Source organism: Schistocerca cancellata, chromosome 12, assembly GCF_023864275.1.
Source record: "Schistocerca cancellata isolate TAMUIC-IGC-003103 chromosome 12, iqSchCanc2.1, whole genome shotgun sequence".
Taxonomy (NCBI): Eukaryota; Metazoa; Arthropoda; class Insecta; order Orthoptera; family Acrididae; genus Schistocerca; species Schistocerca cancellata.
The window spans coordinates 122,320,747-122,338,540 of NC_064637.1; the positions used below are offsets into that span (position 1 = coordinate 122,320,747).

A 17,794-nucleotide genomic window follows, 5' to 3' on the forward strand; every position below is an offset into this window, starting at 1 on the left:
ACGTCGGGCGATCTGGGTGGCCAATCATTCGCTCGAATTGTCCACAATGTTCTTCCAACCAATCGCAAAGAACTGTGGCCCAGCGACATGGCGCATGCCATCAATAAAAATTTCGTTGTTGTTTGAGAAGTCCATGTTGTTGTTGTGATCTTCAGTCCAGAGACTCGTTAGATGCAGCTCTCCATGCTACTCTATCCTGTGCAAGCTTCTTCATCTCCCAGTACCTACTGAATCTATTCAGTGTATTCATCTCTTGGTCTCCCCCTACGATTTTTACCCACCACGCTGCCCTCCAATACTAAATTGGTGATCCCTTGATGCCTCAGAACATGTCCTACCAACCGATCCCTTCTTCTAGTCAAGTTGTGCCACAAACTCCTCTTCTCCCCAATTCTGTTTAGTACCTCCTCATTAGTTACGTGATCTACCCATCTAATCTCCAGCATTGTTCTGTAGCACCACATTTCGAAAGCTTCTATTCTCTTCTTGTCTAAACTATTTATCGTCCACGTTTCACTTCCATACATGGCTACACTCCATACAAATACTTTCAGAAACGACTTCCTGACACTTAAATCTATACTCGATGTTAACAAATTTCTCTTCTTCAGAAATGCTTTCCTTGCCGTTGCCAGTCTACATTTTATATCCTCTCTACTTCGACCATCATCAGTTATTTTGCTCCCCAAATAGCAAAAATCGTCTACTTCTTTAAGAGTCTCGTTTCCTAATGTAATTCCCTCAGCACCACCCGATTCGACTACATTCCATTATCCTCGTTATGCTTTTGTTGATGTTCATCTTATATCCTCCCTTCAAGACACCATCCATTCCGTTCAACTGCTCTTCTAAGTCCTTTGCTGTCTCTGACAGAATAACAATGTCATCGGCGAACCTCAAAGTTTTTATTTCTTCTCCATGGATTTTAATACCTACTCCGAATTTTGTTTTTGTTTCCTTTATTGCTTGCTCAATATACAGATTGAATAACATCGGTGAGAGGCTACAAACCTCTCACTCCCTTCCCAACCACTCCTTCCCTTTCATGTCCCTCGACTCTGATAACTGCCATCTGGTTTCTGTACAAATTGTAAATAGCCTTTCACTCCCTGTATTTTACCCCTGCCACGTTCAGAATTTGAAAGAGAGTATTCCAATCAAAATTGTCAAAATATTTCTCTATGTCTACAAATGCTAGAAACGTAGGTTTGCCTTTCCTTAATCTTTCTTCTAAGATACGTCGAAGGGTCAGTATTGTCTCACGTGTTGCAACATTTCTACGGAATCCCAACTGAACTTCCCCGAGGTCGGCTTCTACTAGTTTTTCCATTCGTCAGTAAAGAATTGGCATTTGTATTTTGTAGCCGTGGCTTATTAAACCGATAGTTCGGTAATTTTCACATCTGTCAACACCTGCTTTCTTTGGGATTGGAATTATTATATTTTTCTTGAAGTCTGAGAGTATTTCGCTTGTCTCATACATCTTGCTCACCAGGTGTTAGAGTTTTGTCAGGGCTGGCTTTCCCAAGGGTATCAGTAGTTCTAATGGAATGTTATCTACTCCCGGGGCCTTGTTTCGACTTAGGTCTTTCAGTGCTCTGTCAAACTCTTCACGCAGTATCATATCTCCTATTTCTTCTTCATCTACACCCTCTTCAATTTCCATAATATTGTCCTCAAGTACGTCGCTCTTTTATAGACCCTCTATATACTATTTCCTTCTTTCTGCCTTCCCTTCTTTGCTTAGAAGTGGTTTTCCATTTGCGCTCTTGATATTCATACAAGTGGTTCTCTTTTCTCCATCGGCCGCGGTCCATTAGTACATGTCGGACCCGCGTGTCGCCACTGTCAGTACTTGCAGACCTAGCGCCACCACATGGCAGGTCTAGAAAGACGGACTAGCACTCGCCCCAGTTGTACTACGACTTTGCTAGCGACTACACTGACAAAGCCTTTCTCTCATTTGCCGAGAGACAGTTAGAATAGCCTTCAGCTAAGTCCATGGCTACGATCTAGCAAGGCGCCATTAACCGTATCTGAAGATAGTCTCATTTGTATCGTCAAGAGCGATGTACCACAAGGATGAAGTAAAGTTAAGTAAACAGACATTACGTTCTTTTCTTATTAGCATTCATACTTATCCTGTTCCAGACTTCACGCCCGTCTGCGTTAGTTAGCGTGCATTTCAGCATCCTCTATCTACAAGGTGTTGGCACATTTGCCAACACATAAAATTCAATATTTCTTCTGTTCCCCAAGGATTTCTACTAGCCCTCGTCTTTTTACCTACTTGATCCTCTGCTGACTTCACTATTTCATCTTTCGAAGCTACCCATTCTTGTTCTACTGTATTTCTTTCCGCCGTTCTGGTCAATCATCCCGTAATGCTCTGTCTGAAACTCTCTACAGCCTCTGGTTCTTTCAGTTTATCAAGGTCCATAAATGGCTGTAAATAGTGTCCAAGCGGCCGATCATAACCATTCTCAGTCAAAGATCGGTCCAGTTGGACCAGAGGGCCCAGTCCATACCATGTAAACAGAACCCAGAGCATTATGAAGCCACGACCAGCTCGCTCAGTGCCTTGTTGACAACTTGGGTCCATGACTTCTGGGGTCTGCGCCACACTCGAACCCTATCATCAGCTCTTACCAACTGAGACCGGGACTCAGCTGACCAGACCACGGATTTGCAGTCGTCTAGGGTCCAAGCGATATGCTCACGAGCCCAGGAGAAGCGCTGCAGGCGAAGACGTGCTGTTAGCAAAGGCACTGCTACCGTAGCCATGTGCGTCGTACGACCCGAATTGATTTCTGCGGTTATTTTACGCAGTGTTGCTTCTCTATTAGCACTGACAACTTTGCGCAAACGCCGCTGCTCTCGGTTGTTGAGTGGAAGCTGTCAGTCACTGTGTTGTCCGTTGTGAGAGGTAATGCCTGAAATTTGGTTTTTTCGGCACACTCTTGAATATGTGTGTTTTGGAATATTGAATTCCCTAACGATTTCCTAGTTGGAATATCCCATGCGTGTAGCTACAACTACCATTACACGTTCAAAGTGTGTTAATTCCCGTCGTGCAGCCATAATCCCGTCGGAAACTGTGCCGTGTGCTCCTGCAATTTGATTGTTCCGGTGTAGTGTGTTCGATCTCTTTCGATTCGCTTTGCGGTGCGCGGGTTGGTGCGCCCTCTGGGATTCCGTGGGGAAGCCGAAAGGGAGTCTCGGGCAGAGAGAGAGAGAGAGAGCGAGAGAGAGAGAGAGAGAGAGAGAGATGAGCGGGCCTGAGGGGAGAGACGCCGGAAGATCACGGAAGTCGCGTCGACAGGTGGTGTGAGTGTGGCAGTTGCATTGGCGCCGGCCGAGCAGCCGAACTGGAGGTGCTGCAGTGACTCGCTGTCGTTCGTTCTGTTTGTGAGTTCAACCTCCCTCACGCTGTGGCTACGGGCTGCTGTTAATCTGGCCATCACCTTATTAACGGCATTTGGTTAATATCGTTAAAGGTAAGCTGTTAGTTTGGTGCATCTTCATCTGGTGGAGTTACAGCGAGACTTCTTTCTGTCGTATTCTGGCTTGCGCTGGGGAGCAGAGAGTGTTCCCACGTCACGTGTCGAAATACTGACTTGTGCCCTTGTTGATTTACGTATGAACTGGAGTGCCTCTACCGAGCGAGGTGGCGCAGTGGTTAGCACACTGGACTCGCATTCGGGACGACGACGGTTCAATCCCGTCTCCGGCCATCCTGATTTAGGTTTTCCGTGATTTCCCTAAATCGCTTCAGGCAAATGCCGGGATGGTTCCTTTGAAAGCGCATGGCCGATTTCCTTCCCCATCCTTCCCTAACCCGAGCTTGCGCTCCGTCTCTAATGACCTCGTTGTCGACTGGACGTTGAACACTAATCTCCTCCTCCTCCTCCTTGGAGTGCCTATGTGGGCGTGTTTGCTTCAATTGTCGATGAAGTGTTTCACAATACCCTTACTTGAGTGTCTTTAAATTTTATTTCAGTTTGTTACTGAACTTATGTCAGTTAAGGGACGCCCTAATTGTCACGCTCATCAAGTAAAGTTTAAGTCTACTGTGACACCACTGTTTACCTGTTGCATTAAAATTAATTCAGTCTTAACCACAGCAAGGAATAATTCGAGGCTAATTGTAAGAGCTGTATGTGTTTTTTTTGTCCTTTTCTCTTACTACCACTGTTGAGTGTTAAACTGTTTTGGAAACCCCTTTGACGTCATTTCACGGTGTGGTTTTAGAAAGAGTTCTGTGGGTACTGTTGTTAACGGCTCCTGTTGCAACGGGGTTTCTGGCCCACACATCTATCGCACGCCAGGGGTTTAGTGCCAACCGCCAACATTGCGGTAACTTGTTATCAATCCTTTCCGAAACCCCGCCTGGCCTACGACTGTTGATGGATTTCTGTGGAAAAATTCAAATGGAGGCACTGCCTTGTCAACTTGTCTGATCTGAATGTGCTTGCCTTGACAGTGCTGTAGTGGGCAGATGTTGCCATACGTCTGTGATGTTATTTCCTGTAAGCCATTGTGACCATTAGGTTATGTAAGGCTTAAATACAGTGACCAGTTTGGTAATTTTCTGTGTTTCGTAATAACATTTTACTAGCATTAAAATTTTGGGAAAGGTTTAAATCTCATATTTGCAGATTGTTTGATTTTAGATAACTTGTTGATGATTCATGTTAAATCAGCTGATGTACATTTAAATTGAACAAGTTATATGTCAATATGTTGTTAACAGTATCTCGCACGAATTTTCTTGCGTAATAAATTAAATTTTATATTCTATCCTCAATTTGTTGCTCAGCCTTCCACTGCAGCATCCCCTGTATCCTGCTCACAATCATATCAGAAACCATTTCACGTGAATCACGTGAGTAGAAATGACAGTTATCAATCCTTTCCGAAACCCCGGCTGGCCTACGACTGTTGATGGATTTCTGTGGAAAAATTCAAATGGAGGCACTGCCTTGTCAACTTGTCTGAACTGAATGTGCTTGCCTTGACAGTGCTGTAGTGGGCAGATATTGCCATACGTCTGTGATGTTATTTCCTGTAAGCCATTGTGACCATTAGGTTATGTAAGGCTTAAATACAGTGACCAGTTTGGTAATTTTCTGTGTTTCGTAATAACATTTTACTAGCATTAAAATTTTGGGAAAGGTTTAAGTCTCATATTTGCAGATTGTTTGATTTTAGATAACTTGTTGATGATTCATGTTAAATCAGCTGATGTACATTTAAATTGAACAAGTTATATGTCAATATGTTGTTAACAGTACCTCGCACGAATTTTCTTGCGTAATAAATTAAATTTTATATTGTATCCTCAATTTGTTGCTCAGCCTTCCACTGCAGCATCCCCTGTATCCTGCTCACAATCATATCAGAAACCATTTCACGTGAATCACGTGAGTAGAAATGACAGTTCTGCCTTTATTACTTTGTGAATGTGATACTGCGGCCGTCCGTATACGTGCATACCGCTATGCCGTGACTTTTGTGACCTCAGTGTATACGGCATTTGTCCTAGCGAGTCTGTGCGTCGGTGCCGATCGTCTGCACACGCGAGGGTTATAATAGCCCTGCAGACAGGGCAGAGCACTGACCAGGGAGAAGACGACGCCCACGAGGCCGGCGTAGACGGCGAGCAGCAGGCTGCTCGGGCCCCAGATGAGGAACACCAGCACCAGCACCACGCCGAAGATGAGCACGCCGATGCCGAGCACGCACAGCAGCGCTCCGCAGCCCGTGATGTCCACCTGTCGGACACTGGCCGGTCTGCAGCTGCTCAACCGTATTTCTAAAACAAAAGCACCTGGACAAACATAAATTCAAGTACGAGGCGCATTCGAGTTGTAACACCGCCGATTTTTTCCTCACAAGGGAACATCCCCATCGCACCCCCCTCAGATTTAGTTATAAGTTGGCACAGTGGATAGGCCTTGAAAAACTGAACACAGATCGATCGAGAAAACAGGAAGAAGTTGTGTGGAACTATGAAAAAATAAGCAAAATATACAAACTGGGTCGTCCATGCGTAAGATAGGCAATATTAAGGGCAATGTGAGGCGAGGAGCGCCGTCGTCCCGTGGTTAGTGTGAGCAGCTGCAGAACGAGAGGTCCTTGGTTCAAATCTGGCCTCCACTGAAAATTTTGCTTTCCTTAGTTTCGCAAAATTATGATCTGTCCGTTCGTTCATTGTCGTCTCTGTTCACTGTAATAAGTTTAGTGCCTGTGTTTTGCGACCGCACCTCAAAACCGTGTGATTAGTTAACGAAAGGACGTGCCTCTCCAATGGGAACTGAAAACATTTGATCGCAAGGTCATAGGTCAACCGATTACTCCACAGGAAAACACGTCTGATATTTTGTATACGACACTGGTGACAGCATGTGCGTCACATGACAGGACTATGTTGTCGACCCACCTAACTAGTACACTTGGCGAATGGGTGAAAAGTTTCTTCTACCTCGCCCGATTTAGGTTTTCTTGTGGATGTAATAATCACTCCAAAAAAAGTGATGAAAACATAAGAGTTTTTCACATAAACTGAAAATAAAAAGTTAAGATTTTCGGTCGAGGGAAGACTTGAACCAAGGACCTCTCGTTCCGCAGCTGCTCACGCTAACCACGGGACCACGGCGCTCCTGAGCTCACATGCTGCTTGTTGTTGCCTATCTTGCGCATGGACTACTCAGTTTGTATATTTTGCTTATTTTTTTCATACTTCCACACAACTTCTTCCTGTTTTCTCGATATATCTGTGTTCAGTTTTTCAAGGCCTATCCACTGTGCCAACTTATAACTAAATCTGAGGGGGGTGCGATGAGGATGTTCCCTTGTCAGTACTGGAAACCGTCAGGGCGGTGGTTAGGACCACTGTTGTTTTCTACGTACATAAATTATTTGTCGGACAGAGTGGGCAGCGATCTGTGGTTGTCTGCTGATGATGAAGTGTAGTGACTCTAGGCAGACACAAGGCGACTTGGCAAAATTTCTGTTTAGTGTGATAAATGGCGACTAGAGGAGAAGGAGTGTCCAGGGCCGCTATATGGGTGTCTGAGGAGGTATTGCGAGGATCAGGAGGTCTGGCTATCATCCCCTAGCACAAGAGTGAGAAACACTATTACTAAAGGATGTCCACAGGGCTCCGTCCTAGATCCCCTGTTCTGGGACATCCACATGGAGCCATTACTAGACAAATTACAGCAAAGTGGTGTAGTGCTAGAGATGATAGCCTACGCAGATGACCTCCTTCTAATGGTCGGCGGCCGTAGCCGGGAAGATATAGAGCCCGAGATAGAAAGTGCAATAGAAATGCTACAACTTTGGTGCCGAAATACAAAGATGAAGATCTCACCAGGCAAGTCCACCTACCTTCTTCTGAAAGGACAGTTAATTCGTAACCCAACAGTCAGTACTGAGGGCTCACCAGTTCTCCGGCGACGAGGGACTCGATATCTCGGAATCATCATTGATGAAAGGTGGTCCTTCGGAAAGCACATTGACACCATAACTCAAAGAGCCCTTCAAGTGTTCCATTGGACACAAAAGATTTCATCTCCCACCACATCTCATCAAATTATACCACAATAGTATACTTGCATCAATAGTGGGTTACAGCTCGGGAGTCTGGGCACACAGACTCACGAGGGTGGTGCCTGCCATGACAGTGAGAAGAGTCCAGAGGAACATGATAGTGAGATCAGTGGGGGCCTACAGGACTACGCCGGGAGGAGCCCTGTTTGTCATAATGGGGCTCTGCCCCCTGGACGTCAAAATTCGGGAACAGGCCGCTTGGTACTGGGCCAAGAAGGGGAACATAGAGAAAACAGAAGAGATTTTAGGCAGCAGGGCTGGGAACAGGGTTGAGATCAGATTAAGAGGAGACCAGTTATGGCAAGAATCCTGGGAAGCCGAAGAAACCGGACGTAGAACTTTTGATCTTCTTCCGGATATTAGGGAATGGATGGGAATGACATACTTCGAACCAGCCCGGGGACTATTCCACTTTCTCACTGGTCATGGAACCTACCCGACCTATTTATGTCGATTCGGGAAAAAGGCTACACCTGCGTGTGGTGTTCCGGAGGGTACTCCTGACCATGTCGTTTACGAGTGCCCCCTTTTCAATGATGTAGCTTCAATGTTACGTGACCAACTGCCACACCATGACACATACAGCTTACTTAGACAATACGACACCTTTCAGACCATCGACAAATTGGCAAACGTGGTATCGCAAAAAGTTTTAAAGGAATACCTGAGAGACTTGAATGAGCAAGAATACGAGAAATATTTAAACATCTATAGAGTCTGGTACTCTATGCCCATACCGCCTGAGCACGGACAAGGCCGACTTCTACAGTCTGGAAACCCGCCCCGTCCGGGACTTAGGGGGAGTGGGGTGCAACATTACCGATCATGGACAATGCACCGAATTTGACTTTAGGATAGGATTAGTTGTAGGACTTAGATTTAGGTACTATTTCTAGGAACCTGCAGCGACTAACATCTTGGCCTGCCCAGTGTCAGGGGCACGCTCATTGGGTTTAGCTCAATGAGCAAGGCTCTATAAGTAGGTTTATACTTTTGGCTGACACATATGTAACGCTGTAGGCATTAGTAACTAGTTAATAGATAGGTTAATTAAGTAATTCACATACAATCAAAATCAGCTAACTTTGCCCATTGCAATTATCCTATAGCTCACTTACTAACTAGTTACTTAAATATAACTAAAGATTTATCTGCAATTGTAACCATTGTATCATCATCTGGACCCACTAATCATATAAGGTAGTGGATTAAAATTGTAAAATTATTAAGATTTGGAAATAAAGATTAAAAAAAAGTCAACTAGCCCTAAATGGGGAAAAATTACCCAGAAAGTAAGGCACCACATTATTTTTCTTCAACAATTCTTTATTGAACATAATGAGAAATACACACACGAAAGAATGGTGTTTTATCTACACAACCTGTTTTTCCACGTAGTCTCCATCCCGTTCTATGGCCTTCCTCCAGCGCGAAACAATGGCGTATATGCCCTGTCGGTATCAATCCTTGTCCTTATCCTGGTGGCAGAGCCAGTGCTTCACTGTGTGAACCACCTACTCATAGTCCTCAAAATGTCTTCCACAAATTGCGTCATTCAACGGCCCAAACTCGCGAATGACCACATCAGCTCGCTGCACCATGTCAAGTGTGACAGCCGTGGATGACCTGCCCGACCGCTGCAAATTGTGGAGCTCCGCCGAACCACCTTTTCATGACCTAACCCCCCATGCCCAGCGGCCAACTGTACTTCTGTCGACAGCAGATACTCCGTAGACTTTGCACAAGCGTTTGTGAATATTCCCCACAGAAATTCAATGATGGCACGTTACTTGTAACGTACATCACCTACAGGCGCCATTTTGAAACTGTCTTGGAGCTACGCTATCTGTCGGAAGTGACGGAAACTTGACACTCAAGAGACTTCAAATAATACATATGTAACGTTCCGCATTCGCAGCATTATTTTCGGCGGAGAAAGAAAAAACGCGGTGCATTACTTTCTGCGCAACGCTCGTAAATTAATGGTGATAAGCAGCAAGATAAAACCTGTAATGTTCGGATACAGTGTTACCAGTATCCACCTTGACAAAGTCAAGTCGTTTAAATACCTGAGATTGCAAAGCGATACGAGATGGAGCGAGTTTGTGGAACTGTGGTAGGGAAGGCGAACGGTCCATTTCGGTTTATTGGGGCAATTTTAGGAAAGAGTGTTCCATCTGTAAGGGAGACCGCATATAGGACACTAGTGCAACTCGTTCTTGAGTACTGATCGAGTGTTTGGGATCGGTATCAGGTAAGACTGAAGGAAGACATCGAAGCAATTCACAGGCGGGCTGCTAGATTTGTAACCGGTAAATTCGCACGACATGTAACTGGTATGGAAATGCTTCGGGAACTAAAGTGGGAATCCCTGGAGGGAAGGCGCCGTTCTTTCCGAAGAACACTATTGACAAAATTTAGAGAACCGGTATTGCAAGCTGACTGCAGAATGATACTATTGCCGCTAGCATACATTATGCTTTAGGGCCACGAACAAAAGAGAAATTAAGGCCTCATACGCAGGTACAGGGTGTTTCAAAAATGACCGGTATATTTGAAACGGTAATAAAAACTAAACCAGCAGCGATAGAAATACACCGTTTGTTGCAATATGCTTGGGACAACAGTACATTTTCAGGCGGACAAACTTTCGAAATTACAGTAGTTACAATTTTCAACAACAGATGGCGCTGCGGTCTGGGAAACTCTATAGTACGATATTTTCCACATATCCACCATGCGTAGCAGTAATATGGCGTAGTCTCTGAATGAAATTACCCGAAACCTTTTACAACGTGTCTGGCGGAATGGCTTCACATGCAGATGAGATGTACTGCTTCAGCTGTTCAATTGTTTCTGGATTCTGGCGGTACACCTGGTCTTTCAAGTGTCCCCACAGAAAGAAGTCACAGAGATTCATGTCTGGCGAATAGGGAGGCCAATCCACGCCGCCTCCTGTATGTTTCGGATAGCCCAAAGCAATCACACGATCATCGAAATATTCATTCAGGAAATTAAAGACGTCGGCTGTGCGATGTGGCCGGACACCATCTTGCATAAACCACGAGGTGTTCGCAGTGTCGTCTAAGGCAGTTTGTACCGCCACAAATTCACGAAGAATGTCCAGATAGCGTGATGCAGTAATCGTTTCGGATCTGAAAAATGGGCCAATGATTCCTTTGGAAGAAATGGCGGCCCAGACCAGTACTTTTTGAGGATGCAGGGACGATGGGACTGCAACATGGGGCTTTTCGGTTGCCCATATGCGCCAGTTCTGTTTATTGACGAAGCCGTCCAGGTAAAAATAAGCTTCGTCAGTAAACCAAATGCTGCCCACATGCATATCGCCGTCATCAATCCTGTGCACTATATCGTTAGCGAATGTCTCTCGAGCAGCAATGGTAGCGGCGCTGAGGGGTTGCCGCGTTTGCATTATGTACGGATAGAGGTGTAAACTCTGGCGCATGAGACGATATGTGGACGTTGGCGTCATTTGGACCGCTTTTCGGTCCTTTGGTTACATTAAACCTCCGTTGAAAACTTCGTCTTGTTGCAACAACACTGTGTTCTAGGCGGTGGAATTCCAACACCAGAAAAATCCTCTGTTCTAAGGAATAAACCATGTTGTCCACAGCACACTTGCACGTTGTGAACAGCACACGCTTACAGCAGAAAGACGACGTACAGAATGGCGCACCCACAGACTGCGTTGTCTTCTATATCTTTCACATCACTTGCAGCGCCATCTGTTGTTGAAAATTGTAACTACTGTAATTTCGAAAGTTTGTCCGCCTGAAAATGTACTGTTGTCCCAAGCATATTGCAACAAACGGTGTATTTCTATCGCTGCTCGTTTAGTTTTTATTGCCGTTTCAAATATACCGGTCATTTTTGAAACACCCTGTATATAGATAGTCGTTTTTCCCTCTCTCTATTTGCGAGTGGGACAGCAAAGGAAACGACTACTAGTGGTATAGGCTGCTCTCCGCCAGGCAGCGTACGGTGGTTTGCAGAGTATCTATGTACATTTAGATGTACACTATGTCAAAAAAGTATCCGGACACCTCGAAAAACGTATGTTTTTCATATTAAGTGAATTTTGCTGCCACTTACTGCCAGTTACTCCACATCAGCGACCTCAGTAGTCATTAGACATCGTGAGAGAGCAGAATGGGGCTCCCCGCGGAACTCACGGACTTGGAACGTGGTCAGGTGATTGGGTGTCACTTGTGTCGTTCGTCTGTACGCGAGATTTCCACACTCCCAAACATCCATAGGTCCACTGTTTCCGATGTGATAGTGAAGTGGAAACGTGAAGGGACACGTACAGCACAAAAGCATACATGCCGACCTCGCCTGTTGACTGACAGGGATCGCCGACAGTTGAAGTGCGTCGTAATGTGTAATAGCCAGATATATCTCCAGACCGTTACACAGAAATTCCAAACTGCATCAGGATCCACTGCAAGTACTATCACAGTGACGTGGGAGGTGAGGAAACTTGGATTTCATGGTCGAGCGGCTGCTCGTAAGCCACACATCACGTTGGTAAATGCCAAACGACGCCTTGCTTGGTGTAAGGAGCGTAAACATTGGACGATTGAACAGTGGAAGAACGTTGTCTGGTGTGACAAACCACGATAAACAATGTGGCGATCCGATGGCAGGGTGTGGGTATGGCTAATGCCCGGTGAACGTCATCTGCCAACGTGTGTAGTGCCAATAGTAAAATTCGGAGGCGGTGGTGTTATGGTGTGGTCGTGTTTTTCATGGAGGGGGCTTGCACCCCTTGTTCTTTTGCGTGGCACCATCACAGCTCAGACCTACACTGACGTTTTAAGCACCTTCTTGATTCCCATTGTTGAAGAGCAATTCCAGGATGACGACTACATCTTTCAACACGATCGAGCACCTGTTCCTGATGCATGGCCATTGGCGGAGTGGTTACACGACAATAACTTCCCTGTAATGGACTGCCCTGCACAGAGTCCTGAACTGAATCCTATAGAACACCTTTGGGATGTTTTGGAACGCCGACTTCGTGCCAGGCCTCACCGATCGACATCGATACCTTTCCTCAGTGCAGCACCCCGTGAAGAATGGGCTGCCATTCCCCAAGAAACCTTCCAGCACCTGACTGAACGTATGCCTGCAAGAGTGGAAGTTGTCATCAAGGCTAAGCGTGGCCTAACACCAAACTGAATTCCAGCATTACCGATGGAGAGCGCCACAACTTTGTTAAGACGTTTTGAGCCAGGTGTCCGGATTCTTTTGATCACATTGTGTATCTATAAATATTAGTCTGCAAATGAAGTAAATACTGATGCAGCGTTGACCAGTGTACTTCCGTCGGTCATAAACATATGTATCTGCACTTACACTCCTGGAAATTGAAATAAGAACACCGTGAATTCATTGTCCCAGGAAGGGGAAACTTTATTGACACATTCCTGGGGTCAGATACATCACATGATCACACTGACAGAACCACAGGCACATAGACACAGGCAACAGAGCATGCACAATGTCGGCACTAGTACAGTGTATATCCACCTTTCGCAGCAATGCAGGCTGCTATTCTCCCATGGAGACGATCGTAGAGATGCTGGATGTAGTCCTGTGGAACGGCTTGCCATGCCATTTCCACCTGGCGCCTCAGTTGGACCAGCGTTCGTGCTGGACGTGCAGACCGCGTGAGACGACGCTTCATCCAGTCCCAAACATGCTCAATGGGGGACAGATCCGGAGATCTTGCTGGTAAGGGTAGTTGACTTACACCTTCTAGAGCACGTTGGGTGGCACGGGATACATGCGGACGTGCATTGTCCTGTTGGAACAGCAAGTTCCCTTGCCGGTCTAGGAATGGTAGAACGATGGGATCGATGACGGTTTGGATGTACCGTGCACTATTCAGTGTCCCCTCGACGATCACCAGTGGTGTACGGCCAGTGTAGGAGATCGCTCCCCACACCATGATGCCGGGTGTTGGCCCTGTGTGCCTCGGTCGTATGCAGTCCTGATTGTGGCGCTCACCTGCACGGCGCCAAACACGCATACGACCATCATTGGCACCAAGGCAGAAGCGACTCTCATCGCTGAAGACGACACGTCTCCATTCGTCCCTCCATTCACGCCTGTCGCGACACCACTGGAGGCGGGCTGCACGATGTTGGGGCGTGAGCGGAAGACGGCCTAACGGTGTGCGGGACCGTAGCCCAGCTTCATGGAGACGGTTGCGAATGGTCCTCGCCGATACCCCAGGAGCAACAGTGTCCCTAATTTGCTGGGAAGTGGCGGTGCGGTCCCCTACGGCACTGCGTAGGATCCTACGGTCTTGGCGTGCATCCGTGCGTCGCTGCGGTCCGGTCCCAGGTCGATGGGCACGTGCACCTTCCGCCGACCACTGGCGACAACATCGATGTACTGTGGAGACCTCACGCCCCACGTGTTGAGCAATTCGGCGGTACGTTCACCCGGCCTCCCGCATACCCACTATACGCCCTCGCTCAAAGTCCGTCAACTGCACATACGGTTCACGTCCACGCTGTCGCGGCATGCTACCAGTGTTAAAGACTGCGATGGAGCTCCGTATGCCACGGCAAACTGGCTGACACTGACGGCGGCGGTGCACAAATGCTGCGCAGCTAGCGCCATTCGACGGCCAACACCGCGGTTCCTGGTGTGTCCGCTGTGCCGTGCGTGTGATCATTGCTTGTACAGCCCTCTCGCAGTGTCCGGAGCAAGTATGGTGGGTCTGACACATCGGTGTCAATGTGTTCTTTTTTCCATTTCCAGGAGTGTATATGTATCTGCACTTATATGAGTAACACTCTGCATAATGTGAAAAGTAATGGTCCTATGACACTCCCTTTGGATACGACGGAAGTTACTGTTACGTCTAAACATTTCTCGCCGTGTAGAATGTCATGCCAAGTTCTGTTTGGGAGAAACTCTTCAATCCACTCACACGACCGATATGACATTCTGCGCACTTGTACTTTGTACATTAGGGAACAGTGCGGTACGGTATCAAATGCCTGCCGGAAGTCAAGGAACACGGCATGCAGCTGGGATCCCGTATCTGGCGCTTTTTGGGTCTTGTCGACGAAAAGAGCCAGCTTGGTTTCACAGTCCTTGTTTTCAGAACCTGTGTTGATTCTTTGCGGGAGATATTGTTTCTCCAGGAGTGTCATAATACGTAAGGATAATAAATGTTCCAAAATTCTATCAAAAACCGACGTCATTGAAAACTCGTATGACCACCTCTTTTAGTAGTCGTATCAACTCTTTAGCTCGACCAGCGATCTGTGAATGAGTCCTCTGAATACTCTATGTAGTATGTATATATACACACTACTGGCCATTAAAATTGCTACACCAAGAAGAAATGCAAATGATAAACGGGTATTCATTGGACAAATATATTATACTAGAACTGACATGTGATTACATTTTCACCAAATTTGGGTGCATAGATGCTGAGAAATCACTACCCAGAACAACCACCTCTAGCCGTAATAACGGCCTTGATACGCCTGGGCATTGAGCCAAGCAGAGCTTGGATGGCGTGTAGAGGTACAGCTGCCCACGCAGCTTCAACACGATACTACAGTTCATCAAGAGTAGCGACTGGCGTATTGTGACGAGCCAGTTGCCAGGGCACCATTGACGAGACGTTTTCAATTGGTGAGAGATAAGGAGAATGAGCTGGCCAGGGCAGCAGTCAAACATTTTCTGTATGTAGAAAGGCCCGTACAGGACCTGCAACATGCGGTCGTGCATTATCCTGCTGAAATGTAGGGTTTCGCTGGGATAGAATAATGGGTAGAGCCGCGGGTCATAACACATCTGAAATGTAACGTCCACTGTTCAAAGTGACGTCGATGCGAACAAGAGGTGACGTAGACGTGTAACCAATGGCACCCCATACCAGCACGCCGGGTGATACGACACTATAACGATGACGAATACACGCTTCCAATGTGCGTTCACCGCGATGTCGCCAAACACGGATGCGACCATCATGATCCTGTAAACAGAACCTTGATTCATCCGAAAAAATGACGTTTTGCCATTCGTGCACCCAGGTTCGACGTTGAGTACACCATCGCAGGCGCTCCTGTCTATGATGCAGCGTCAAGGGTAACCGCAGCCATGGTCTCCGAGCTGATAGTCCATGCTGGTGCAAACGTCGTCGAACTGTTCGTGCAGATGGTTGTTGTCCCCATCTGTTGACTCAGGGTTCGAGACGTGGCTGCACGATGCGTTACAGCCATGTGGATAAGATGCCTGTCATCTCGACTGCTAGGCCGTTGGGATCCAGCACGGCGTTCCATATTACCCTCCTGAATCCACCGATTCCATATTCTGCTAACAGTCATTGGATCTCGACCAACGTGAGCAACAATGTCGCGATACGATAAACTGCAATCGTGACAGGCTACAATCCGACCTTTATCAAAGTCTGATACTTGATGGTCCGCATTTCTCCTCGTTACACGAGGCATCACAACAACTTTTCACCAGGCAACGCTGGTCAACTGCTGTTTGTGTACGAGAAATTGGTTGGAAACTTTCCTCGTGTTAGCTCTGAAAAGTTAATCATTAGCATATCACAGCATTTTCTTCCTATCGGTTAAATTTCACGTCTGTAGCACGTTATCTTACTGGTGTAGCAATTTTAATGACCAGTAGTATATATATATATATATATATATATATATATATATATATATATATATATATATATATATATATACTGGCGCTATGGTTGGCCCGCTAGATGGCGGTGCCATAGGTCAAACGGATATCAACTGCGGTTTTTTTTAAATAGGAACATCCATTTTTTTATTACATATTCCTGTAGTACGTAAAGAAATATGAATGTTTTAGTTGAACCACTTTTTTCGCTTTGTGATAGATGGCGCTGTAATAGTCACAACCGTATAAGTACGTGGTATCACGTAACATTCCGCCAGTGCGGACGGTATTTGCTTCGTGATACATTACCCGTGTTAAAATGGACCGTTTACCAATTGCGGAAAAGGTCGATATCGCGTCGATGTATGGCTATTGTAATCAAAATGTCCAACGGGGGTGTGCTATGTATGCTGCTCGGTATCTTGGACGATATAATAAAAGTGTCCGGACCATTCGCCGGATAGTTACGTAATTTAAGGAAACAGGAAGTTTTCAGCCACATGTCAAACGTCAACCACGACCTGCAACAAAATATGATGCCCAAGTAGGTGTTCTAGCTGCTGTCGCGGCTAATCCGCACATCAGTAGCAAACAAATTGCGCGAGAATCGGTGATCTCAAAAATGTCGTCTTGAGAATGCTACATCAACATCGATGCATATTTCTATGCACCAGGAATTGTATGGCGACGACTTTGAACGTCGTGTACAGTTCTGCCACTGGGCACAAAAGAAATTACGGAGCGATGACAGATTTTTTGCACGCGTTCTATTCAGCGACGAAGCGTCATTCACCAACAGTGGTAACGTAAACCGGCGTAATATACACTACTGGGCAACGGGAAATTCACGATGGCTGCGACAAGTGGAACATCAGCGACCTTGGCGGGTTAATTTATGGTGCGGCATTGTGGGAGGAAGGATAATTGGCCCCCATTTTATCGATGGCAATCTTAAATGTATGCTGATTTCCTACGTAATGTTTTACCGATGTTACTACAAGATGTTTCACTGCATGACAGAATGACGATGTGCTTCCAACATGATGGATGTCCGGCACAAAGCTCATGTGCGGTTGAAGCGGTATTGAATAGCATATTTCATGACAGGTGGATTGCTCGTCGAAGCACCATACCATGGCCCGCACGTTCACCGGATCTGACGTCCCTGGATTTCTTTCTGTGGGAAAGTTAAAGGATATTTGCTATCGTGATCCACCGACAACGCCTAACAACATGCGTCAGCGCATTGTCACTGCATGTGCGAGCATTACGGAAGGCGAACTACTCGCTGTTGAGAGGAATGTCGTTAGATGTATTGCCAAATGCATTGAGGTTGACGGACATCATTTTGAGCATTTATTGCATTAATGTGGTATTTACAGGTAATCACGATGTAACAGCATGCGTTCTCAGAAATGATAAGTTCACAAAGGTACATGTATCACATTGGAACAACCGAAATAAAATGTTCAAACGTACC

The 17,794-nt window shown here is 46.2% G+C and overlaps 1 protein-coding gene across 1 annotated transcript in view; it reads right to left on the reverse strand.

Moving 5' to 3' along the window:
- LOC126109508 (protein lifeguard 3-like) overlaps positions 1-17,794 on the reverse strand; it is a 135,586-nt gene that overhangs the window by 35,388 nt on the left and 82,404 nt on the right. The window contains exon 6 of the mRNA XM_049914530.1: positions 5,622-5,774. Within this exon, the coding sequence (XP_049770487.1) occupies positions 5,622-5,774 (153 nt within the window). The remainder of the gene's footprint in view (positions 1-5,621; positions 5,775-17,794) is intronic.